The sequence below is a fragment of the Rhincodon typus genome, chromosome 1 (assembly GCF_021869965.1).
Source record: "Rhincodon typus isolate 14 chromosome 1, sRhiTyp1.1, whole genome shotgun sequence".
NCBI classification, from domain to species: domain Eukaryota; kingdom Metazoa; phylum Chordata; class Chondrichthyes; order Orectolobiformes; family Rhincodontidae; genus Rhincodon; species Rhincodon typus.
In genome coordinates, this window is record NC_063332.1 from 93671651 (window position 1) to 93697611 (window position 25961).

The window sequence follows — 25961 nt, forward strand, 5'->3', positions numbered from 1 at the left end:
GCTCATAAGTCATTACCACAACAATCACATCTGTTTACTGCCTTTACTTGATGCATAGAAAATATGAAACCACGCAGCAATAATTTCTGAGGAAGAATCGTATCAGACTTGAAACATTAACTCTTTCTTTCTCCACAGATAATGCCAAACCTGTTACGTTTCTCCAGCTTTCTCCTTTTCATATTTGCAATAAGTTGCTTTTTTTAAAATGCATTCACAGGACGAGAGTCACTATCAAGTAAGCATTTACTGCCCATCCCTAATTGCCCAGAGGGCAGGTTAAGGAGTCATATATAGGCCAGAGCAGGTAAGGATAGCAGCTTCCTTTCCTAAAGGACATTAATGAACAGGATGCGTTTTTCCATTAATTGACAATATATTCATAGTCATCTTAATTCTAACTTTAATTCCAGATTTTTATTGAATTGACATTCCACCATCTCCCAATGGTGGGATTCGAATCAGAGTCTCGAGAAAATTATGTGGGTCTCTGGATTAACAGTCTGGAGATAATACCACCAGGCCATTGCCTCCCGCTCAGAGTACATTTACTGCAGCTACTTGCTTTCTCATGCACGGCTGGTTTCAAGCTGCCATTCTGATTTGCCTTTGTCAATAGATCAGTCTCTACAGTAGTGTTTAAATCCTTTTCCTGACCAGTGTATGCTGAACTGATTCTGTTTACCTCCTTGTCAGGACAGCACTGCCTTCAGCTGTCAAAACGGAAAGTATTTATTTTGGTTAGTGTGCTGCCTCTGGAGGTAACCATGTTAGCTTGTTTACATAGTTATCAACAGAATTGCCACAAATAGCCTTGAAGCATCAAGTACAAGAAATACTTTCACTGTCCTTCAGCTTTCCTGTGCAAGTCTATAACTTTAATCTGATCAGTTTAAATGTACAATACGTTTACTCGAGAATGTACCTACACACAACTCAAGTTCTCCAATCTATTTGGCCAGGACACTACCTCGTATTAAGATTAAACCACATTCTCTCATTCTGTCCTCAGCTAATGCTATTGTTATAGCATATGCAATGCAGCTACTCAAGTTTAAGAACGGTTTTTGCACAACCTAACAAAGTTAGTGCTCCCTGTTGGTAAGCTGAGATCTGGAACCAAGAAAACCTACTATGTTCATAATCCTGTTTGATGATTTTGAATCATCAGTTATATAGCTGTGAAGTCAATGGGATCGAACATTCTAAACACCATATTTCAGAACTAAGCTTAGAAAATTCCTCATAGATCCAACCAAGAATGAAATATTGCTTCATAATAGCTGCAGATTTACAGAAATGTGGTGTGCCAATTCAACAACTTCATTTTCCAACTAGGCAGAAGTTTTTCTGATTAAAACCTGCTCTTCATATCTCAAGCCATACTATGTGCACATCCAATAGTTCGTGTAGACATGATCTTTGGTTTTGTTTTCTTCCTATCCTTCACCTTTCCACTAAGTTCAGCCGGGGGACTAACAAAATAAAGCTGCAAAGGATGAAACTGGATCCAACATTAATTTATCAATACACTGAACTTAAATCTCTGAAAAAGTCAGTTCATATACATTTAGTTTCAGGCCTACGGTGAGCACCTAGCAGAAGGAGCACACACAGTGTTAGAAACAGTCACAGAGTAGGGAAAGAGGAAAAAAGCAAAATACTGCAGATGCTGGAAACCTGAATTTAAAATCGAAAATACTGGAAACATTCATAAGGTCAGTCAGTATCTGTGGAAGTAGAACAGTTAACATTTCAGGGTGACAATCTTTCATTCACAGAGAAAACGGAAATCAGGGATAATAGATGACTAATTTATTTGAAAGTCAGAGTATTTTTAAAAAATTAAATAATAAAGACTTAATTGCATTTACAAGCAAACAGCAAAGGAGGACAAAGATCAGCCTTGGCTCAACATCAGCACACCAGCCTTTTATTTTCCAATTTCTAGAATATAATCTCAGCTAAGACTATTCCCTGGTTAGACAGCGAGAAACATAGAAACATAGAAGATAGGTGCAGGAGGCGGCCATTTGGTCCTTCGAGCCTGCTCCGCCATTTTCCACAATCATGGCTGATCCATCCAACTCAATAGCCTAATCCTGCTTTCTTCTCATAACCTTTGATCTCAATCGCCTCAAGTGAGAGATCCAGACGCCTCTTGAATACGTGCAATGTTTTGGCGTCAACTACTTTCTGTGGTAATGAATTCCACAGGCTCACCACTCTTTGGGTGAAGAAATGTCTCATCTCCGTCTAAATTGTCTACTCCGAATCCTCATACTGTGACCTCTGGTTCTGGACACACCCACCATCAGGAACATCCTCCCTGCATCTACTCTGTCCAGTCCTGTTGCTAGAATTATATAAATCTCTGAGATCCCCCCTCATTCATCTGAACTCCAGTGAAAACAATCTTCAACTGTGGTCCCATTTACCCTCTCAAATGGATACAAAACAAAAAAAAAAAAAAAAAAAAAGAGGAAAAAAGAAAATCACACTGTACTATTCAGGAGGGTTCTCCCAGTGTTGTAGCCAACAATAATCCTTCAACTGACATCACCAAAAAAATGTTAAAGGTCACTTACTTCATTGCTGGTGTAGATTTGTATATAGCAACTCATGTCCACATTAGCCACAACATTCAAAAGTGCTTTGGGATGTTGTGATCATGAAAGCATTATATGAAACACATGTTTCTCCATTTAACAATTTTACTGGACCTGAAATCAACATTGAATGCAGTATGGAATTATTTATTTTATAAAAAGCATCTCTTACATTTCATTATAAAGAAAACTCCCGATACTTCGCGTTCAAAACTACAATCTATGAAACACAAATTGCTCCATTTACTGCCAAAACACGATTTATAACCAGGAAAATAGGGGAGCACAGGAAAATCTGTGATCAGTCAGTTGCAGAAATCAAAAAAGTGTTGTACTTACTATGCCTCATTAATACGATGCATGTGCCCAATAGCTTCTACTTTCAACCACACTGACTGAAATGCAAGTGAAATAATAATTCTACAAACCAAAGTTGGTCCAACAAGCCTGAACTATTTTGAAACAAAAAACTGTTTAAGAGAACTGCTTATATTCCAAATTAAAATCTTTTCTATAAATTATTCCTACACCGTAAACCAAAAGAAAAATGCTGCACCAATTTTCCCTTCATTAAACAATACAATTTAGAACTAAGACACCATTTTCTGTAATTTACTGTTTCACAGCCTTTGAGACAATTTCCATATTAATGTTTGAAAGCCAAGTTCATCTTAGGAAACTGCAGCTTTTCCAAGCACAAGTACTTTGGAAGACATGTACACATAAATCTATGATCCAAAACTCTTAAGTACATAAATCCAGCATTGAAAGCTAAAAATCAGATGGCAACTTTGATTAGCATTCCTCCCCCAAAAAAAACTGCAAATTGTCCTACAAAATGTTGAGAAGACAACAGTCCACAATACAGAATGCCTAGTCAACTACTATCATCACTATCAAAAATAGTTGAAACTGTGCAGCATCAACCATATATTGTGTTTCTAACAGAGTATGTTAATACAGAGGTACAAATGGAATGGAATGGAATACACTTCAATGATGGCAATTTTTCTTCCGAAACCAACTGCTCAGATGCCATAGACACCAGTTCAAATGTAAACACAGTACAATAAAATCAAATAAATTTCACAAGTGCTAAGCCTCCCCTGACAAGGAAGAACACTTGTATTTTTGCCAAGAAAACCATTTAATTTCTGGAAAGCAGTTTAAAAAATACAAAGTTCACAAAGACACCACTGATATTACGGTATCCTGACAGAAACTTGACTAAGTTTAACCAAACCAAACAGAAGCACACCTTTTCCTTAGATTTAAACAGATCAGAAGCAATATTTAACAACATATCCAAGATCTAGCTACATGTCTACAGACTGATGAATATAAAGTTAATTTTTTTTCTCATTATGGATTAAATAAAACTATATATAAACAATAATAAAATATTCAGATAAACTCAGTTTCATGCTATTTATTGCTTCATTATTACTTGAATGAACATCTGGTACAGCTCGGGAAAAACAATATTTATTTCTGCAATTACATTGGTGAGAAATTTCTAGCAACCTGGGACCAGAAGAGAAAGAATCAATCTCTGGACTTGACTAACAAGTAAGCATTTGTGAAGTAATTGCTTAAAAAAATAGTGCAGAGTGGTGAAGCAGCATCAGACTATTACCTTACCAAGTAGTACTCAGCAAATCTGCAATTCCATTCATCTATGGGCTGAGAGATGCAACAAAACTAAATGCTGTCCCCTCGTGGTCTTCAACAAATGAAGGTAGATATTGAGGCATGCAGAACTGTTGCAACTTTCATAAACCAAAAGAAAATACCTTTGTGGTCTCGAAGGCATTTCCTTTTGTCTCAGTCATGCAATCCAATGTGATCACAGTGCAGTGCAAAATTCCATCTAATGCATTATGGCCACTAAACAGTAGTGAGATTGGCAACAAGGTCATCAACAAAATATTGCTGCATATTCCTAACTTATATGGCAAGAACAGGTTATAAGCAATCTGAACGTTTTACCTTTAGCAATCAACAACTTCATTAATCCAAACATCTTTCAGGTCAAAACCTTCAAGGGCCGTAAGATCATAAGACATATGAGCAGAAGTAGGCCATTCGGCCTATCGGTATATGAGATCATGACTAAGCTGATTATCTTCAGCTTCACTTTCTTGCCCGTGTCCCATAACCCTGGATTTCCTTGTACAGTTTTTAGCAAAACCTTACTACTCTTATACTTTATTTCAAAGGTAAATAAAGGCCAACATTCCCTTTGCTTTTCCTATTACCCATTGAGCTTGTATGCTCACCTATTGCGATTCACGGACAGGGGCTTTACTGTATGAATCTCATGACCATAATTCAAGGTTCACAAGGAAAAACTTGCCTTTAAAAGAATAATTTTATGTTCTTGGTATGCTGACCATTCTAACATTGATCAAATGGACGGCTCTTCTCCAGACAGCACTAATGAGTGCTTTTGCAATTACACAAACATGCGAATTAAGAGGAGTGGGCCCCTTGAACCAGTTCCACCATCCAATTAGATCATGACTGATCTATTACTCCTCATTTGTGCCTAGCCCTGATAACCTTTCACCCCTTGCTTAAAAGCATACTCTGCTTCTACCACCCTTTGAGGAAGGGTGTTCCAAATATTCATGACTCGTTACGAGAGGAAATTTCTCCTTACCTCGGTCTTAAATAGATGACCCCTAGTTCTGGATTTTCCCACAAGAGCAAACACCCACCGCATCCACCCTATCATGACCCCCATGAGGTCTCACTCTTCAAAACATCAGTGGATAAGAAGCCTAACTTGTCCAACCTTTCCTCAAGGCAGCCCATCCACTTGAGCTAATAATCTAGTAAACCTTCTCTGAACTACCTCCAATTCATCTATGTCCTTACCTTAAATAAAGTAACCAAATGCAGATGGAGTATTCCATCTCACCTGTGACCTGTGTAACTGAAGCATAATCTCCCTACTTTTGACTTCAATCCCTGTCGCACTAAATAACATTACATCAAAACACGGAAAATTAGAGGCAGTGGCCAAAAGACCCTTCAAGCCTGCTCTACCATTCAATATGATCATGGTTGATTGTCCAACTCAGCACCTGTTTCACTTTCCTTCAATACCGTTTGATTCCTTTAGCTCCAATAACTCAGAGTGGCACAGTGTCTCACCTGGTTAGCCCTGCCTCACAGTGCCAAGGACCCAGGTTCAATTCCACCCTTGGGCAACTGTCTTTGCAGAGTTTGCATATTCTCCCCATGTCTGTGTGGGTTTCCTCTGGATGCTCCAGTTTCCCTCCCACATTCCAAAGATGTCCAGGCTAGGTGGATTAGCAATGGGAGATGCAGGGTTACAGGGATAGGGTAGGAGGGTGGGCTACTCTGTCTGGACTCAACAGGCTGAGTGGCCTGCTTCCGGTGTAGGGATCCTACGATTCAATATCTAACCCCTTCCTGAAAACATTCAATGTTTTGGCAGCAACCACTTGTCAGGGCAGAGAATTCCACAAGTTCACCATTCGCTGGGTGAAGAAATTTTTCATGTCAGTCCTAAATGGCCTACCCAGTATCCTTAAACTGTGCCACCTGATTCTGGACTTTCTGGTCATCTGGAATATCTTTCCTGCATTTACCATTCAATCAGCTACCCTGTCAAAATGAATAATTTCATATTTACCCATATTTTACTCCATCTGTCAAATCTTGGCCTACTCACTTGTCACTATCTTTTCATAGTCTCCTTTTGACCTCATCGTAATTTACCTTTGAGTCATCAGCAAACTTCAAAACAATATCTTTGGTTTCTTTATTCAGGTCATTTTTATAAATTGTAAAAAGTTAGTGCCCACTGATTAGTCAATGCAAATCAATGTCTTAAGGGAGAGAAAGACAGATATAATCCTGAAGGCTGCGACTTGGGGTATGCTTCCTGATCAACACCTCCTAGTGCTCAGACATAGTGACCCTGGCAAGTCACTACTCCCTGGACCTAGAATACCTTACAGCAAAATGCCGTCCCTACTACCCATCGCAAGAGTTTACCTCCGTTGTCATCCTGACAGCAGTCTACATACCACCCCACGTGGATGTGACGAATGCCCTAGACGGGATTTACACCACCACAAACTTCCCCAAGTCATTATTCATTGTGGTTAGCAACTTCAATCAAGCCAACCTCAAGCCTGTGATGCCAAAATACCACCAACACATCTCTTGCCTCTAAGGACTGAACATTCTGGACCACTGTTGCACAACTATTGAAAATACCTACCGCTCCAACCCCTGCCCAAACTTCAGAAAATCCAATCATAGCACTGTGTTCCTCCTCCCAGCTTACAAGCAGAAGCTGAAACGGGAGAATCCTTCACGAAAAGTAGTATGGTGCTGGCCCAAGGCAGTGGAAGACCGCCTCTGGGACTGCTTGGACTCAGCAGACTGGACCACGTTCAAGTGTTCAGCAGAAAACCTAGACGCCTTTGCCACCACCATCACGGACTTCATTAGCAAATGCGTGGAGGAATGTGTACCAAAGAAGTCAATCCGAATCTTCCCCAACTGTCTTCCCCAACTGTAAACCTTGGATGAAGCAGAAAATCCACTGCCTACTGAAGACCAGACGTGCAACACTCAAGTTGGGTGACCTGGACCAATACAGAAAATCCAGATGTCACCTCCACAAAGCCATCAGGGAGGCCAAGAAGCAGTTCTGGACCAATTTAGAGGCCCAGACCTACCAGATTCCTGCCGTCTACGGCAAGGCCTAAATGACATTACGGGATACAAAATGAAGCAGCGTAAGATGGCAGACAATGACACATCCCTCCCTGACAGGCTCAATGTTTTCAACGTTCGTTATGAGCAGAATACCACCGGCATGGTGACGCCTGTCCCAACAACCCCACACACACCTGTTCCCTTTGTCACCGCTTCAGAAGTTCGATCAGTCTTTCTGGGAATCAACCGAAGAAAAGCGGCAGGACCGGACAGTGTCCCTGGCTGAGCACACAGATCCTGTGCAGACCAACTGGCAGAGGTATTCACTGACATCTTCAACCTCTCCCTCCTACGAGGGAAAGTCCCCACCTGCTTCAAGACGACAACCACCATCCCCATACCCAAGCAAATATATGCAGTGTGCCTGAATGATTACCACCCAACTACTCTGACTTCAATAATCGTGAAGTGCTCCAAGAGATTGGTCATGGCCCGCATCACCTCCAGTCTCCCTGCCTCAATTCCCTACAGTTTGCCTACCGACACAATAGATCCACAGAGGATGCCATATCCCTAGCCCGGCACATATGCCTGGAACATTTGGACGACAAAGACACCTACATCAGATGCCTGCTTGGTGATTACAGCTCTGCCTTCAAAACCATTATCCCCTCCACACTGATCTCAAAACTGCATGACCTTGGTCTGGGCTCCGCCGTCTGCAACTGGATCCTCAGCTTTCTGACCCAAAGGCCGCAATCAGTGAGGATAGGTAACTGCACCTCCTCCACAATAACACTCAACACTGGAGCCCCCCCAAGGATGCATCCTCAGCCCCTTACTGTACTCCCTGCACACCTATGACTGTGTTGCCAAATTCCAAAAGAACACCATCTACAAGTTCCCTGACGATACCACTGTAGTGGGACAGATATCTAACAATGACTAACTACTGAAGCGACAGAGTGCTTAGTGGTGTCGTGCAATAAAAACAAACTAACCAAAACAAAACAAAAAACACACAGTCTCTCAACATAAAAACTAAAGAACTAATCAACTTCAGAAAGAAACAAGGAGAACACACCCCTATCTACATCAATAGTCCCTCAGAGCGATGATAACAGACGATGTGTCCTGGACTTCCCACGTAAATGCAACAGTCAAAGCAGCACAACAATGCCTCTTCTTAAGCGGCTCAGGAAATCTGGCATGTCCATAAGGTCCCTCACCAACTTCTACTGATGCACCATTGAAAGCATACTGTCCGGGTGCATAATAGCCTGGTATGGCAACTGCTCTGCCCAGGACTGTAAGAAACTACAAAAGATGGTGTGCACAGCCCAGACAATCACGGAAGCCAACCTTCCATCCATGGACTCCATTTATATGGCTACCTTTCCGCAGCAGCTAGCCATAAATCATCAAACATCTATTGCACCCTGGTAATGACCTCCTGCAACCTCTTCCGTCGGGCAGAAGATACAGAAGCCTGAACACACGCATGAGCAGGTTCAGGAACAGCTTCTTTCCGGCCGTTATCAGACTGTTGAATGGGCTCTAGCCTCAAATAATATAACTTGCACGGTAACCTATATGCCTCCAATCTTTTTGATCTGTACGTCCCTCGCTTGCTGTGATCTGCCTGTGCCGCTCAAAGCTTTTCACAGTATTTTGCTGCACGTAACAATAAATCAAGAAACCTAATCTTAACTCAAGAAGCTTCTGTTTTACTCAATATAAAACAGATACTTAATCCATAACCCATATAACAGACAATAACTATAATCAATAGAAATCAAATAAATCCACCTGTAAAACGTCATATTTATTTCAAAACATCATTCATTTAACATAATATCCCATTTTAAAATAACAAAAATTAAAATAGACAAATAGGTGAACAAAATTAAAAAAGTATGCACATGGATGTGGATATCTCTTCTGACGACACAACAAAATTAGATTGAGATTCAGAGAAACCTTAAATTATAATATTTCCAAAGAGTATGTTCTATTTTCCAAAGTTCCTTGTTGAAACAATGATCAAACTCTGAACTGTACTTAGCGACTAGTCTTTGTGCTTGTAAAGAAACAGGGAATTATCATTCAAAATCAGTTTTGTTAGACAGGACATGCTGTGAATACATAACATAGACTTCTGAAGCAACCATTCTATTCAGACATTGTCCGAGAATCCCAGGAGGATAACAAACAGCGTAAGGATGCTCTCAAAGCTTTCATGAAAATGTTAAACATCCTTACCAAGTCATGGACAACTCTAGTTTGTAATCTATCAAAACAAAGGCATCAAACACGTGGAAAGACATTGTCAAAAACATGCAGAGGCAAACTCAAAGGAGGGAGCACACAAACCTTTCAACAACCAATTACACAAGCCTTCACAGTACCACCTGTTTCATGTGGCAGCATCTTGAGAACACAGATTGCACCAGCCATTTCAGAACCCACTGAAACAGAGCAGAAGCATCCCAAGAATCTGCCCAGAAAGAAAAGAACAAAAGTTTTCCCAGGCAGGAAGCTTTTTTTTGGCATTTCCTTTAAAATATACAAAATATCCCATTCTGATTTACCTCATGCAATCCCGTAGGAGGTCAGCCAAATTCTAAACTTAAGTTCTGCATCCATTATCACAATCTAGTGGTCACACTTCAAAATGTTACACTTTAAAACAAATGGAAATATCAAACTGGCAGAGCGATATCATCCTCACCTGAATCAGAAGTGTGTCATCAGGTACCACACGAGTCAAGACCTAGGCTACCAGCCCTGTGAAGGAGGATCACAACAATAGGCATGCATGCCCTATTTTGTTCTAAATATTAAATCAAGATCCCACTCATATGGACATCAAGATCCGGTGGATTTATTCAAATAGCAGAGACTTATTTCAAAGTTCTGATCAATATTTATTCATCCCTCAACAAACATTACGGAAAACTCTAGTCTTTTAACCGAAAGATATCGGAGGGAACTTGCCTGCAAATTTGTCAGATTCTCTGCACATTAGAAACTACATTTCAAACCTATTAATTTACAGTAAATCATCTGGAAAATCCTGCAGCCATACATCTCATTGTGAATGCAAACCACTCTTTCTCCAAAAAATGTAAACAGCATTCACTGACCTGCAGCCCGATACTTGTGTACAGATTAGTCTACATTTAATTGTCCATAGTTCAATTTAAAATAACAGTTATGTATAATTTTAGACACTGTCAATTGTTAAACAACAAGAGACAGTATGAGCCAAATGGATGATGATACCATGTATTTCACTTCATTTCCAATTGAACATTGCTGAAATTTTGCATTGTATCTTTTCTCCTTACCCTCAACATTTATAACTCAGCTACAATAAACGATTGTTCCACATCAGGATCGGTGTAGTTTGAGCAAAATATGGTTCCATGGAACTATTTCCCCAAAACACTCCATGCTACCTCACAATCCCAACTTTGTTATATTGCTTCGATTTTATCATTCCTTTATGGAAACTCCCTATCACTCACATGAAATTACTTTATATGGTTTATATTGGCAGAGCAAATGTCTATGTTATGGCAAACAGTCAATTTCACAGCTTGAATTCCCACTCATACACATGACGTCAAACAACATGTCTGATTCAGGGTTACGTATGTAGTTTCAGTCCAGATGGGTTTTCAGGAAGTATTTATTTTAAATAGACCGCCTAGACTTTTAACCCCACACTAAAATTATTCAATATAAAAAGGTTACACATTCAAGCAAACGGTGAAATATATTGGAAATCAAATAGAGGTTTCTTGACCACAGCCAGACCTCACCTTGTAAACTCAGTAAATGACAAAGAATATCCACAGATGTTTTAGTGTCTGTTATAAATGTAGATTATGCTTTAAGCATGACACAAGGTCGTCTGAAAAATATTGCATCTCCACACTAACTTAAAATCTTCCATCAAGTTAGAATAATCTAGAGACTACTATAAACCTCACATCAATAAATGATATATTTAAAACAGGCAGCAGTGTGCCAAGAAGAAACCGTAACAAAACTGGAAGCAGGAAGGCAAACTCTCTGCTAGTTGCAGTCATACCTGGCACAAAGGAAGATGGTTGTGTTTGCTGGAAATCAATCATCTCAGCTCCAGGATATCTCTGACAATTTCTTCAGGCAAGATAGTTTCCAATCAACCATATTAAGAGATGTGATTACACATTTCTGGAACAGATGAGACTTGAACCTGGGCCTCCTGGTTCAGAGGTAGGGACAAGACAATTGTGCCACAAGAGCCCTGTAGTTGCTTGGGGTAATGTCCTAGGCCCAACCATTTTCAGCTACTTCTTCAATGACCTTCCCTCCATAAGGTCAAAAGTGGGGATGTTCATTGATTGTCCAATGTTCAGCACTAATCATGACTCCTCAGATACTAAAGCAGTCCATGTTCAAATGCAACAAGATGTGGACAATATCCAAGCTTGGGCTCAAGAGTACCAAGTAACAACTGCACCACACAAATGCCAGGCAATAACCATCTCTACTAAAAGACAAGATAACCAGCACCTCTTGCTATTTAATAGCATCACCATCACTGAATTGCCCACTATCATCCTGGGGTTTATCATTGACCAGAAACTCAACTGGACTCGCCACATAAATACATTGGTTACAAGGAGGTAGGAGGCTATGAATACTCACCTGACTCCCCAAAGCCTGTCCACCATCTACAAAACAGAAGTCAGTGTGGTAGAAAATTCCCCACATGCCTGGTTGAGTGCAGCTCCATCAATACACAAGAAGCTTAACAGTTTTCAAAATAAAGCAGTCCACTTGATTGGCACCACATCCATTACCTCCACCAACACTCAGTAGCAACAGTGTGTATGATCTATCGACAAGATGCTCTGCAGAAATTCACCAAAAATCCTTAGGACCTTCCACACCCATGACCGCTTTCATTTAGAAGGACATCGGCAGCAGATACAAGCGAACACCATCTGCAAGTTCACATCCAAGCTACTCACCATTCTGACTTAGAAAAATATCATTGTTCCTTCACTGTCGGGGTCAAAATGCTGGATTCCCTCCCCAAGGGCATTGTGAACCCACCTCCAGCACATGGACTTCAGCAGTTCAAGAAAGCAGCTCACCACCAGCTGCTCAAGTGCAACTTGGAACAGGAAGTAAATGTTGGCCAGCCAGCAATGCCCACATCCATCCCACAAGTGAATAAAATATGCCAACAAGGAAATTGAAAAAGGGGAAGCTGATTCAACCTAACTCATCGTGTGCTAACAGTTTTATCATTTGTTGTCAATTTCATCAGAGCAAGAAAACGTTAAGTACGAATTTAGAATCTGCTCTGCCAACATTATGTTTGATGAAGATTTTTCTTCATTTATAAGCTTAAGTTGTGCAATGAAATTTAATCTCTCAGGTAATTTACCTTTTTTTAGCTCATTCAGTTCCTAAGCTGCCTTGTGTCCAATTTCACAAAATTGAACAATAACATTGAGAATCAATTCAAGTTAAAAACAAGAGAGGTTGTCTATTTGTTTAAGGTGTTATTTGAAAGATTAGAGATGGGAGGTTACAACATGAATATACCTGAGTCAAGGTCCTTTGTTTCTCCTTCATGTCCCACAATGACACAATATGTATGCAGCTTCCTAAACTTCAGCTGAATTATTTCTATTTGCAAGTCTTATCTCAAATCACTACTTCAAGATGGAATAGACCTCCTTACAGAAACCTGACAAATTTGTCAATCATGTAATTAATTTCTGAAGTCTAGAACTCCTTTAAGATAAAGATTATCTTCATTCAGGTGCTCCTCAAATTTAATGCTGAAAGCTGATATCATTATTTTAGCTATTACTGATCCCTAGTCACATCTGCAATATATAACAAGCCTTTACTTTTTCCACATGAATATGGAATAAATTCAACTTGCTAGCCTGTCCCAAGTCATGGATCTAATTAAACAAATGTTACTATAACAACAGTGGCCAGTAGAAGTAGCCACAGATATGACAACAGCTACACCATGTATGAAACATCTCCACAAAGGTAAATACATTTAATGTTTTTAAGATTTAAAATCAACCAATGCCAAGCTCTTTCACCAATCTGGAATTCAATGTTGAATTTAGCAGGCACCACTCTCAGCACAGCTTCCAGGTCTTTCTCCTAATAGTTAAACATAATTCTGATGATTTCAGTGTGACTGCTGAGAATGTTGACTCAAGTCATACACTAGGTCATCCCACACCTTGATCTAGAACACAGTTAAGTGTCACTGATTGGGTTTTCTTTCTTGCACTTGTCTGGAAAATGATTATTTCAATTAGTCATGCTGACAATAGTTCCTCTGAAAGGATTTTTGGTATTTCCACAGGGCCAAGGTCTGATGTATTCACCTATTAAATACTACATTAGCAGATAAATAAGTACCCAACAGGGACCAAATCAAACTTGAAAACTCTGCTTTTCATCTAAGTTGCTAGATTTTTTTGCTCCAACACAGTGTCACTGCAATTTGAAAATAGGTTCAAGCATTATGGAGTACAATGCTGCAAGGAAAGCTTCCATGGAAAATTTAAAATCTATTAATCTAAAATTCAGTTCTTGAGAGTCAGAATTTAGAACTCTTTAAAGTCAATTCCCAGAACAAATAACTGATTAAATGTGACTCTACAATCATTTGAATAAGGAGTACTAATTAGCGTGATTCCAAAACTCTTTCCACTCCAACAGCACGTAATGTGGCTCAAATCCGGTGTTGCCCATCTCCCACATTTGCATCAACCAGGTCATTTAAAATTTCAATGAAAGAGTAGTCACCTAGTTAGCATTTCTAATTGACATCTGACAAGGTCTTCCTTTTTGTTTAAAAAAATTTTCCAACCAACCTGTTCAGAGATGTTACTACACACTTCTGGAGCAGGTGGGACTTGAACCCAGGCCTCCTGACTCCAAGACAGGGCAACTACTGTATTACAAGAGCACCTGGGTCTTCCCTACTTCAAAAATATCATTTAATGAGCTCAAGAGTTCTTGGTTGGATAAAACAAACCTCTAGAAATTAGCATAAAGCTAAATTGGATTAAATTGTGGAGCTTTAAAACTGGTCAAAACTGCCATTAACTTTACAACAATGGGTTAAAGTATTAAATATAATACAGATATAAAACCAGCTGGAGTTCTGCACTGAAAAGGCACATTAAGTAAGCAAGACAAAATTCGCTGTTGTGGTTTAGCAGTGTCATTAACTGAAGATGTACCACTCCCTTTACAACTACAGCTTGTTTATTCTTTACTTTTTGATGCCCTGTGGTGCACAGGAGAGCTTCATTTAGTTTTGGCAAGCAGTTTGATGGTTGGAGCCAGTTCTAGAAAAAGACCACATGGCAGAGTAGTAGAAGGCTTAGAGTTATAGAGCTCTATAGCGCAATAAAAGACTCTTTAGCCCATCGACTCTTTGCCGTTGAAAAACATCTATCCTAATTCCATTTTCCAGCACTCAGCCCATAGTCTTGTATGCCAAGTGTACATTGAAATACTTTTGCAATGTTATGAGAGTTTCGATCACTACCACCCTAACAGGCAGTTAGTTCCAGATTCCCACCAGGCTCTGGGCAAAACAGTTTTCCTCACATCCCCTCTAAACCTCCTGCGCCTTAGACATTGATCCCTCCACTGAGAAAAAATTTCTTCCCATCTACCATCTATGCTCCTCAATTTTATACATCACAATCACGTTTCCCCCTCAGTCTCCTTTGCTCTCAGGAAAGCAACCCCTGTCTATCCAATCTCTCCACATAACTAAAACTCATAACTACAGCCCTGGCAAAATCCTAGAAAAGTCCTCTGCACCTTCTCCAGTGCAATCACATCCCTCCTATAATGCTGATTCCAGAACTACACACAATACTCTAGCCCGTGGCCTAAACAACGTTTTATACAGTTCCAACATCATCACACTCCTCAAACTCTATGCCTCAACTAATAAAGACAAGTATACCACATGTCTTAACCACTTCTACCTGTCCTGTCACCTTAAGGGACCAGTGGACGTGCACAGCAAGGTCTCTCTCAACCTCAGTGGTTTGTCAAGTGTTACCTTTCATCCTGTATTCCCTTGCTTTGTTTGTCTTGTCCAAGTGCATCACCTCCCACATATCCGGCTTGAATTTCATTTGCTTCTGATCAGCCAGTCCATAAACTCCTCTAATTTAAGGCTATGCTTCTCACTATTTATCACCCCTCCAATTTTTGTATCATCCATGAATTTACAGATCAATCTTCTTGTATAAATGATTTATTCTTGAATACATGTACCACAAACAGCAAGGGCCACAGCGCTGATCTTGCGAAGCTCCTCTGAACAAGGCAGTCCCAAAAAACCCTTGACCATTACCTTCTGCTTCTTGCCACTCAGCCAATACTGTATCTGATTTGCCAAATTTCCTTGGATTAAATAGGCTCTTAACTTTGCTATTAGTCTTCCATGTGGGACAATATCAAAAGTGCTGCTGAAGTCCAAGTAAACTGTGTCAAATGCATTGGTTAGTTCTTCAAAAAATTCAATCAAGTTGATCAGAAGTTACCTCCTCTTAACTAAATTAATCCCTCCAAGTGCAGATTAATTCTACCCCTCAGATGCTTCCAATAGTTAAGGCTATATCATGTCACGTTATTTTGTAAACAAACTCCAATTCTAGATAAATGGATATTTAGGTCTTTAAGGTTTCAACTGAGCCATAATCTCCAATCTGAGGAAAAGTGGTCCAGATTTCCAGTCTGCCTTATGTAAACATTCTTACATATTTCATTCTTAAGTGGCAACAAAAAAGGACATTACCGGTCAGCTAAGTCTGCAGCAGGTGATGAAGGAGCCAAGAGGAAAAACATACATGACCCCAGCCCCAACCCTATGTCTGTCACAGAGGCATTTGTCTATGACAGTATCAATAAGAGTGACCACCGCAAAATCCATAAGAGATGAAGTCCCATCTTCATATTAAGGGTAACCTCCATAACTTTGCCTGGCACTACAACAGTGCTAAATATGACAGATCTAGAAACTCAAGACTGGGCATTCATGAGGTGCTGTGGGCCACCATCAGCAGAATTGTACTCTAACACTATCTGCAACTATATAACCCGACATATCCATTACTATACAATGAACATCGAGCCAGGGTTCAACCCAAGGTCATTGAGAGTGCTAGTGTGCACGCCAGGAGCAACACCAGAAGCACCAGGCATACCTAAAATTAGATGTGAACTTGGTAAAGCTACAACTCAGGACTACTTACTTGCCAAAGAGCATAGAGAGCAGGTGACAAGGTTGAGAGATGCTACAATCATCAGAATTAAACTCTGCATCCTGTCACTTCCAGTGGCGGACAATTAAACAACTCTGAGGAAACAACTCTCAAATACCCCATTAGCCATAATGGGAAATTCCTAGACATCAGTGCAAAAGAGAAGGCTGCAACATTCATCAGCCAGAAGTGCAAAGTTAACAAATTTACCTTGGTCTCCTCCAGAGGTCTCCAGCATCACAAATGCCAGTGTTCAGCCAATTTAAATCACCCCACGTGGTATCAAGAAATGACTGAAGGCATTGGATGCCACAAAGACCACAGACCCTGGCAACATTCCAACATAACACTCAAGACATGCTCCAGACATGCCGCACCCCTCGCCAAGATGTACCGGTAAATCTATAACATTTGCATCTACCTGACATGTGGAAAATTGCCCACATATGACCTGTACACAAAAAGCAGGACAAACTTATCCCGCTAGCCTCGATTATCAGCAAAGCAATAGAAGTCATCAGTTTATCAAGCATGCTTGCACAGCAATAACTGATGCTGAGTTTGAATTCTGCCAAGGCAATTTAGCTCCTTACTTCATTTCAGCATTGTAGCCATGTTTGGACCAAAAAAAAGGTGAATTCCAAAACGGGAGATGAGAGTGACTGTCTGACATAATTGGACCAAGTGCCAGATCAAGAAATCTTAGCAAAATGAGGGTCAGCAAGAACCAGTAAGAAAACTGGTGCATTCAAATCTAGCTGAAAGTAGAACGACCAAGGTTTTTGAAGGTCAGTCATTTCAGCTCCAGAACATCATTGCCGAATTCCTTCTGTTAGTGACCTAGATCTAACCATCTTCAGTTGCTTCCATGACCTTCCCTCCATAAAGGTAAGAAGTGGGGATGTTCGCTGATGTTTACACAATGTTGAGCACAATTCATGACTTCTTAGATATTAACGCATTCCACACACACGTAGCAAGACCTAAACAACATTCAGGCTTAAGCTGACAAGTAACGTTCGCAGCATACATGCCAGCAATGAGCATCTCCAGGAAGAGAGAGTCTAACCATTGCCCCTTGACATTCAATGGCACTAGCGTTATTGAATTTCTCTCCACTATCAACTCCTTGTAAATTACCACTAGATGAGCAGCTACAAGAGTTCAGGAGTCCTACAGTGAGTAACTCTCCATCTAATCTGCAAAGCCTCTCCAAAATCTACATTGGTGGAATATCCCCCATTTGCCTCAATGCGTGCAGCTCCAACAACATTCAAGAAGCTTGATATCATCAGGACAAGGCAGTCTGCTTAACTAACATCACATCCTTGAGCAGTCAGTCCCTTCACCAACAAATACAGTGGTAGCAGTGATTGTCATCTCCAAGATGCACGGCAGAAATTTACCAAAGCTTCTTGGGCAGCACCTTCCAAACCCATAATCATTAATATCTAGGAAATCAAGGGCACTAGATACATGGGAATATCATCACTTGCAAGTTCCCCTCCAAGCCATGCTGTTACTTCACTTTCACTGGATCAAAATCTTGCAACTCACTAACAGCATTGCAGATATACCTGCACCAAATGAACCACAACGGTTTAAGAATGCAGCTCACCAGCAATTCTCAAACACAACCATGGAAGAGTAATAAATGCAGGCCTCAACGTTAGTTCACATTCAGTGAATGATTAACAAAAGTAAAATAGCCCGATTTTCCTTTAAATGAATTTACTGAAGGATAGATAGTTTCCATAACACGAACTTACTGTTGTGCTTCATGGGACATTTCACATTTACCAAAGGATGAGATGAGTCCTATAGTTAGGATCTCATCTAAAAACAGAACTTCTCACAATGGGGATCTGGAGGAACGCAGCAGGCCAGGCAGCAGAGGAGCAGGAAAGTTGACGTTTTGGGTCAGGACCCGAAACGTCAACTTTCCTACTCCTCTGATTCTGCCTGGCCTGTGTTCCTCCAGCTCCACACTATGTTGTCTCCAACTCCAGCCTCTGCAGTTCTTGCCATCTCTTCTCACAATGTAGCATACCTTCAGTTTTAGACTATGGTGTCAATCAAACTCAAAACTTGTAACCTAAAACTTAAGGCACAAGAAAAAATTACTCGGCAAAGAGAATTCTCCTCTTTTGTCAAAGTTGTTTTTACTAATACTTCACAGCAGTAAATTAAAAGTCCTACACACTGCGTTACCATGATAACACACGAATACCAAGACATTTGAAACAGATGTTTTCTTATCTAACAAGATTCTGGCCTAACTAAATTAACCCATTGAACAAAACTTCCCAACTCATCTACTACAGAAAGCCACCTTCTTAGATCTTCCAGCCAACAAGCTCAACACAGTAAATTAAGAGGCTACCACTAGCAGCACACTCTTAGGAACCTTAGCATTTTATGAATCCAATATTGAAAAATCTAATCTAGATGCTCAAAAATAATTGTCAAAATTATTTGAATGCTAATTAAATGCATAGTTAAAATAATGTCGCAAGCTTCAATTCATGAGTGGATGTCAAAGACACCTGTAGTATTTGTGAATAAGGCGTGGCAGAGCAAAACCCTATCCTTACATAACACCTTTAATGTAATAAAACATTCCAAGGTACTTCACAACAACAAGCAGAATTTGAGACCAAGCCACTTACAAGGGTGTTCCCAAATAAAAACAAGTACTGGAAAAACTCTACAGATATGGCAATATCAGTGGAGAGACAAAGAGTTAACATTTTGAGTCCAATATGACTCTTCGGAAGTCAGACATCTATAAGCTTAGGCAAAGATTTTAAGTCATTTGAGAGGCAGAGTTGTTTAAGAAAGGAACTCAACAGCCTATACAATTGGAGGTATAGGGTAGCACTTAAAATTTGGCGTGCTCATGAGACCAGAAATAGACGAGCACAGATATCTTAGAACATTGTGGAACTGGAGGACAGTATTGAGATTGGGATGTAGAAGATTTGCAAACAACGTTGAACATTCTAAAAATCGGAATATTGCTTGCCAGGAGTCAATGTAACTCAGTGAGCAGGTGAATGCTGGGTGAACTGGGATTCGTGCAAATTGGACACGGGCACAGTGGAGTGACATCAAGTTTTGAGGAAAGAATATTTTTGGGGAGGGGCAGCTAGCAGTGCATCAGAACAGTTAAGTTTAAAAGGAATGAAGACATGAGTGATGGTTTCAGAAAATGACAAGATGAGGCAGAGCCAAGTGAGATCACAGAAATGGTCATAAGTAGGTTAAGTGATGGTGCAGATGTGTGGTTGGGCGCACTTCTACATCAACACCTTTCACTTAAGATGAGCTTAATAATTTTCATGTATTAACAGCACGTAAGACAGCATTACATAGATTATGGCAACAAGCAGCCCTTGCAAATTGAAGACAGTGCAAATCAGGTGGTGAAACTCTTTTGCTGGTTGCAGTCATACCGAGCACAAAGGAAGGCAACCATGATTGTTGTAGGCCTATCATCATAGTTACAAGACATCAATACGAATACTCTAATAAGTGTCCTAGGCCAGTCATCTTTATCCGCTTCAACAACTGCCTTCCCTACAATACACATTCACAAATGGGGATGTTCACTGATAATTGTGTGCTGTTCAGCACCATATGCAACTCCTCAGATAGTGAAGCAATCTATAACCTAACAACACAACTCAGTTCCACTCCAGGCAAAGCAGCCTATTTAACTGACACTGTGTCACAGTATCACGGAACATTTTTTCCCATACGTTTATTTATCCTGAACTAGTCATGAATAAAGTGTCCACATAAAGATTACCTGAAATAAATAGGATGCACAGAATAAGAGCCATTTCAGATAATAGAAACAGCAAAACTTGTTAAAATAACTCTGCCACAAATTTTCAATCCTGAGTTTAATTTTTTGGAAAAGTTTATCCATTTTCTCAATGGAGATTTAAGCTTGAATCATGAGAGACAGGTTATCTTCAAGGTGATCTTTGCTGCAGGAAAAGGTGACCTCATAATAACATGTTTAAAACACTCCAGTGTAGAGAAAACTCAGCAGCAAAATGCAACTACTGCACAATAATATCAGATTCTAGAATATACAACACAAGTTACAGCATCCCCTTCGCAGCACCTGACTACTGTTCATCATTCTGAAGTATGGAAGGCTGATTCAACTTCAATAGTGGTGCTACATATTTTAGTGATTATACCACTGAACTAATTACTCAAAGGAAATGAGAGTTCAAATCCCACCACAGCAGTTTGATCTTCTGAAATTAGTTTTACAAACCTGGAAATAAAAAAAAAGTGTTTCCAATAGAAGTTGCCATTGAACTGTACGGTTGTCAGAAAAGCCCAAATGATTGATTATATCCCAAGGGCAGGAAATGTGCTGACTTTAATCATCTTCAGGGCATTTGGGAATCAGCAATAAATTCTGCCATAACACTCACCCTGAGAATTAACTCTTAACTTTACAAAAAGTGATAATTTCAGAACATGAATGCATAATAATAAATCATGCTGCCTTGCACTGTGGCTCACATACGCACAAATAAACAAGTTTCGGGGAAGACTCTATTGACATTTATAACGTTTAGCCAGAAAAAAAAAGTTGACGCTGATCTACTAGCTTAGCAGTACAGCATTTAACAGGACTGACAGCATTACAACTGAGTCTCAGTAGCTGTACAATGTGAACTGTCTTTAGATGAATGTGAACCACCAAATACATTCACGGCAATTTGCGGAAACGGCTAACAGTATTGCGTTACCAGTATCCTCGTTCACGAAGGGAGGACGTCAAGTGGAAAAAGAAAGAAAAACTCCCAGAAGACGCAACAGTTTCTGGAGCGATACCCTGATGCGTACAAGCACGCATGTTTGCGCCACAGGCGAGTAGCTTTGATTCGCTTGGCTGGGGTAATCCGCAACCAGCTGCGTCCTTTCACCAGGGGGACGGTTAGCCCAGGCGATGTACAGTAAAACAGTGACAGAGCGCTGAGGCGATCATTCAGCGGAAAAAAAATTGACAAAACACCACAAAAACGTCAACTCTCAAACTGCCTTCATCACCGTGAGTGGAATATTAGGAACAGGAGAAAGGGACGGAATGTTTTAAAATCCCCAAAACACCAGAAACAGGAATCACTATCACCAGAGAGAAACACGGTCTCAACAGACGAGGAGAGAGCGGTGGAGGGGTGTGTGTGTGTGTGTGTGTGTGTGTGTGTGTGGGGGGGGGGGGGGGCGCGTTGGTGAAGTGTCGGACAGCAGATACTAAGCACTTTAGGTCCTAAACAAAGTTGGCCGGCGTGCCTGCCTCCTCCTCCACTGTGCGGGGGAAACGGTGCATCTTCTGGCCGGCACCCCGGGGACAGGGCTCACTGCAAAAAGACATAAACAAACATCCCGAGGATCAGGTCAGGCCGGGCCGGGCCGAGCCGAGCCGAGCCGGACGGGAGCCGTCTCCGGAAGGTGGGCTGACGAGCCGGGCTCACGACCTGGGCTGTGGAGCCAAGCCGCACTCCCTGTCCTCACCAGCCGCCCCCGCACTGAGCCAAACGGCAGCTCCCGGGGCGGAGAGTCCCGGCCCGGCTGACGGCCGACACTCGGGGAGCTGGAGTCACAAAAAAAAACACTAGGGAGCAAACAATAGGGACCGCGGGCCATACGAGCAGCTCCTCCCGGACCACCGCCGCCACTTGACCGTCTGGGCCGCCTCCCGTCCTCCGCGGCAGCAGCTCCGGGGGCCGTGGCAGCGAGGCCAGTGCTCGGCAGCGGGCGGCGGGCAGCGACAGCCCTCCAATCGGACACTCACCCTGTCACAACAGGCGCCATCTTCCACAAACTCTCAGCCAACTCCAACTCTCGCGAGACTCCGCCCCATCCCTTTCACCCCTCTTCACCCGTGTTGGAGGGGGAGGGAAAGGGGGAGCGCGAAACGGAGGGAATATCTCGCGAGATCCTGCGGTGGGTGTATCGCGAGGTTTCACAGGGTTTTGGGGAATAAGAGTGAGAATGAGTCAGGAACAGTGAGAGGTAAGATAGAGTAAGAATATAGATATAGTTATAGTAGTAGTAAGAATAATAATAATAATAATAATAAGGCAATGAGCCAATGACAATGACAATGAGAATGAGAATGAATAAGAGTGAACTTCCCAGAGGACAAATAACGGTCGACCACGTTACTGTGGGTTTGGAGTCACATGTAGGCCAAACTGGGTAAGAATAGCAGTTTCCTTCCCTAAGGACGTTGGTGAATCAGATGGGTTTTCACGACAATCTAACAGTGGCGTAACGGTCATCATTAGGTTCTTAATTTCAATTTTTTTTTTCTGTGAATTAAAATTCTCCATCTGCCATGGTGGGATTTGAACCCCAGACCCCAATAACATCACCTGGGTCTCTGGAATAATAGTCTAGCAATAATAACCACAAAGCCATTGCCTTGCCTAATTAGTTGGTAGTGAGAATGACAAGGAGTGAGGAAAAAGAGACAGTGACAATGAGTGGGAAAGAGAGGGAAATAGAAACAGAGAGAGACAAGAAAATGTGGGAGGAAAATAAGAAAGTGAGGATGAGGGAGAGAAATGGAAAATGACAGAGAAATAGAAACAGTGAGAATAAGAAGAGTAGAAAGTGAGAGAAAAAGAAATGGCGGAAGTGAGAACGTGAAAACAGGGACAATAGGAATGAAGCAATGCAATAGAAATAGCAGAAATATGGAAGAGAACTAAAAACTGAGAATAAAAGAAAAAGAAATGGGGTGAGGGAGTGAGAATAACTATGAGAAAAAGTAGAAGCAGAGAAATAAGAACATTGGAAAAGAAACAGAGTGAATACTAGGAGCAGTGATACTGAAAGAGTAATAAGAACAGAGAATGAGAAAGAAATAGAAGCAGTGAGTGGAATCATATAGGGACCTAAACGATGCAAGCTACGGCAGGATTTGTTGAAGAACCATGAGAAGTCCGTCAAGGCCTATTGTCATCAGGAGCAACTTGCTGCATCTTTTATGCATTTGTGGAGTGCTGAGAGAAGCAGCAAGTTGCCAATTAAGGGGAAATTACAACTTGTTACTGATGCTACAACTCGTTTCATTAATATATAGCTTCCTATCTGACCAAATGTGCCAACCAAGCTGGAGATCGAGAATTCTTGATGTGGATATTAGAACAGATACCTGGCTACTTTAGCTCTTCTCTGGTTGTAAGGAGCCTCCATGTTGCTCACCATGCAACAGTATCTCAAGGCATGATCCATATTCACCAACTGTACATATGCCTGTATTTAACACTTGCCAACTGTCATGGTACCTCTGATTGACTTGCAGGCAACTTAGGAAGCACAAACTTGCATTGTAGGGCATTCTGGCAACCAACATTGAAAGGTTGCTGCAAGGGCTCTTTGCGTGCAGAGACAGAAACCCAGTTATGGATTGGACCAGACTGAGTTTCAGGGCTGCTTGCTCTCTCAGCACTCACTCACTTAGCACCTACCTGCACCCTTGCAGTATCTGTGCATTGCTTTGCCGTGCCTGGTAGCAAATTGCAGCTTCACCCGGAGCTAAAGGCTATCAGTACTGCTTTATAGGCATTCTCTTTGTGTAGACACTCCGACTAGAGCTTATGTCTGGAGATGGATGTTGGGAGAAGATTAATGTTTGTGAACGATGCACAAGGACATTAATCTAACACCTACTGCATATGCCAGCTGCCTGTGTGGCAAATGCACTGCACATTTATTCAACCAATTGGGCGGAGGAAAGGTGTTGGGGGGAGGTAGCTGATAGTCAGGGGTTCCCCATATCATTAGTAAGGTGCACAATCTGCACACAGTTCAGAGGCTTGGCCACAGTCAGTTATCCTCGTGTGTTGCTCACAGTCAGGATATCTGTCCGATTACAGTCCAGGGAATGGACAAAGGTCAGTCATGTATGGCCAGCACCGGCAGTTGGGAATTGTATGTTGTTATGCAGGGAGGTAAAGTTCATTATGGTGGGTCTCCACGTGGGGGTGATGGATGGAGATGGGTTTTGGGATAATATGAGCTGAAAGGGGACATGGATGTTTGGGGTCTGTGCAGGGGAGGAGTGGCACAGTACTGACTATCTATTGTAAGTTGTGTTTCCTACCATCACTTGCCTTTCTCTAGATGCAAAATGCAACTGGAAAATTATAAAGGTAGTACCCTGTGGATATAGGGTCTGTTATGGGATCTCTCAGTTATACACCTACAAATGCATCAGAACAGTGAGTGATGCCATCTGTGTAAGATCACACTGGTTCATTTCCCAATTACACGGTCAGAGCTGCAGCCTGGGCAGTAGGATTCAGAAACATAGCTGGCTTCCTACAGCTACTGGGTGCCATTGACCGCAGACACATTGCATTGCAAGAGCTGTATCACATCTCTACAGAATTCATCAAGAGGAAAGTGCACCATTCAATTAATGTCCCGATGACCTATGATCATCGTTACCACTTCCTGGAGGTATGTGCCCACTATCCTGGCAGCTGCCATGACTCCTGCATCCTGGTGCACTCCAATGTGCCTAGTATGTTGTGAGGCCCCAGGTGCCTTACCAGTCTGATTAGATCTATCCGTTACAACAATGGCTCATGCACCATTGCACAGCACACTAACTGATGAGGAGTACAGAGACGATGTGCTCATGCTTTGACCAGGGTCATGATAGAGCAGACAATAGGGCTGCTGAAGGTGGTTCCACTGCTTGGACTAGTTGGTGAAGGAGTCCATCAGCATAGTCTGGACAGAATGTGCTGCATCATCCTGGCATGCTGTGCTATGCACAATTAGAGTAGACAGCAAGACAGTGTGATAGATGCTGAGAAACTTTGAGAATGGGAGCAATCTTCCAAGAAGGAGGATGAGGACACTGGGGAGGAGGAATCTCTCCTTGTCCATGAGAGAGCTCAGCTGTGTCTGTTGCCATAATCCAGACAGGACTTCCTTGTCACCCAGTTCCAGTGGATGAGGGCTAGGTGCAGCAAGCCATCATAGAGTTATACAGCACGGAAACAGATCCTTTGGTCCAACTTTTCCACACCGACTGGACATCTCAATCTGACCTAGTCCCGTTTGTCAGCATTTGGTCCATATCTCTCTAAACCCTTCCTAATCATGTACCTATCCGGACACCTTTTAAATGTTGTCATTGTACCCATCTCCACCACTTCCTCTGGCAGCTCGTTACACACACGCACCACTTTCTGCGTGAAAAAGTTACCCCTCAGGTCTTTTTTAAATCTTTCCCCTGTCACCTTAAACATATGTCATCTAGTTTTGG

The 25961-nt window shown here is 41.5% G+C and overlaps 1 protein-coding gene across 5 annotated transcripts in view; it reads right to left on the reverse strand.

Moving 5' to 3' along the window:
- The window catches only part of rbpjb (recombination signal binding protein for immunoglobulin kappa J region b), an 89659-nt gene extending 67096 nt beyond the window's left edge, over positions 1-22563 (reverse strand). For 2 of the 5 annotated variants that reach the window (XR_007261746.1, XM_048594940.1), the window contains exon 1: positions 22467-22481. Coding sequence is in view for 2 of the 5 variants with exons in the window: in XM_020513966.2 (XP_020369555.1) it covers positions 22467-22486 (20 nt within the window). In the remaining 3 variants the exon portion in view is untranslated. Of the gene's footprint in view, positions 1-18411; positions 18477-22466 lie in introns of those variants that run through there. The other 3 variants (XM_020513966.2, XM_048594969.1, XM_048594962.1) reach the window with 3 other exon arrangements.
- Between the last annotated feature and the right edge of the window lie 3398 nt (positions 22564-25961).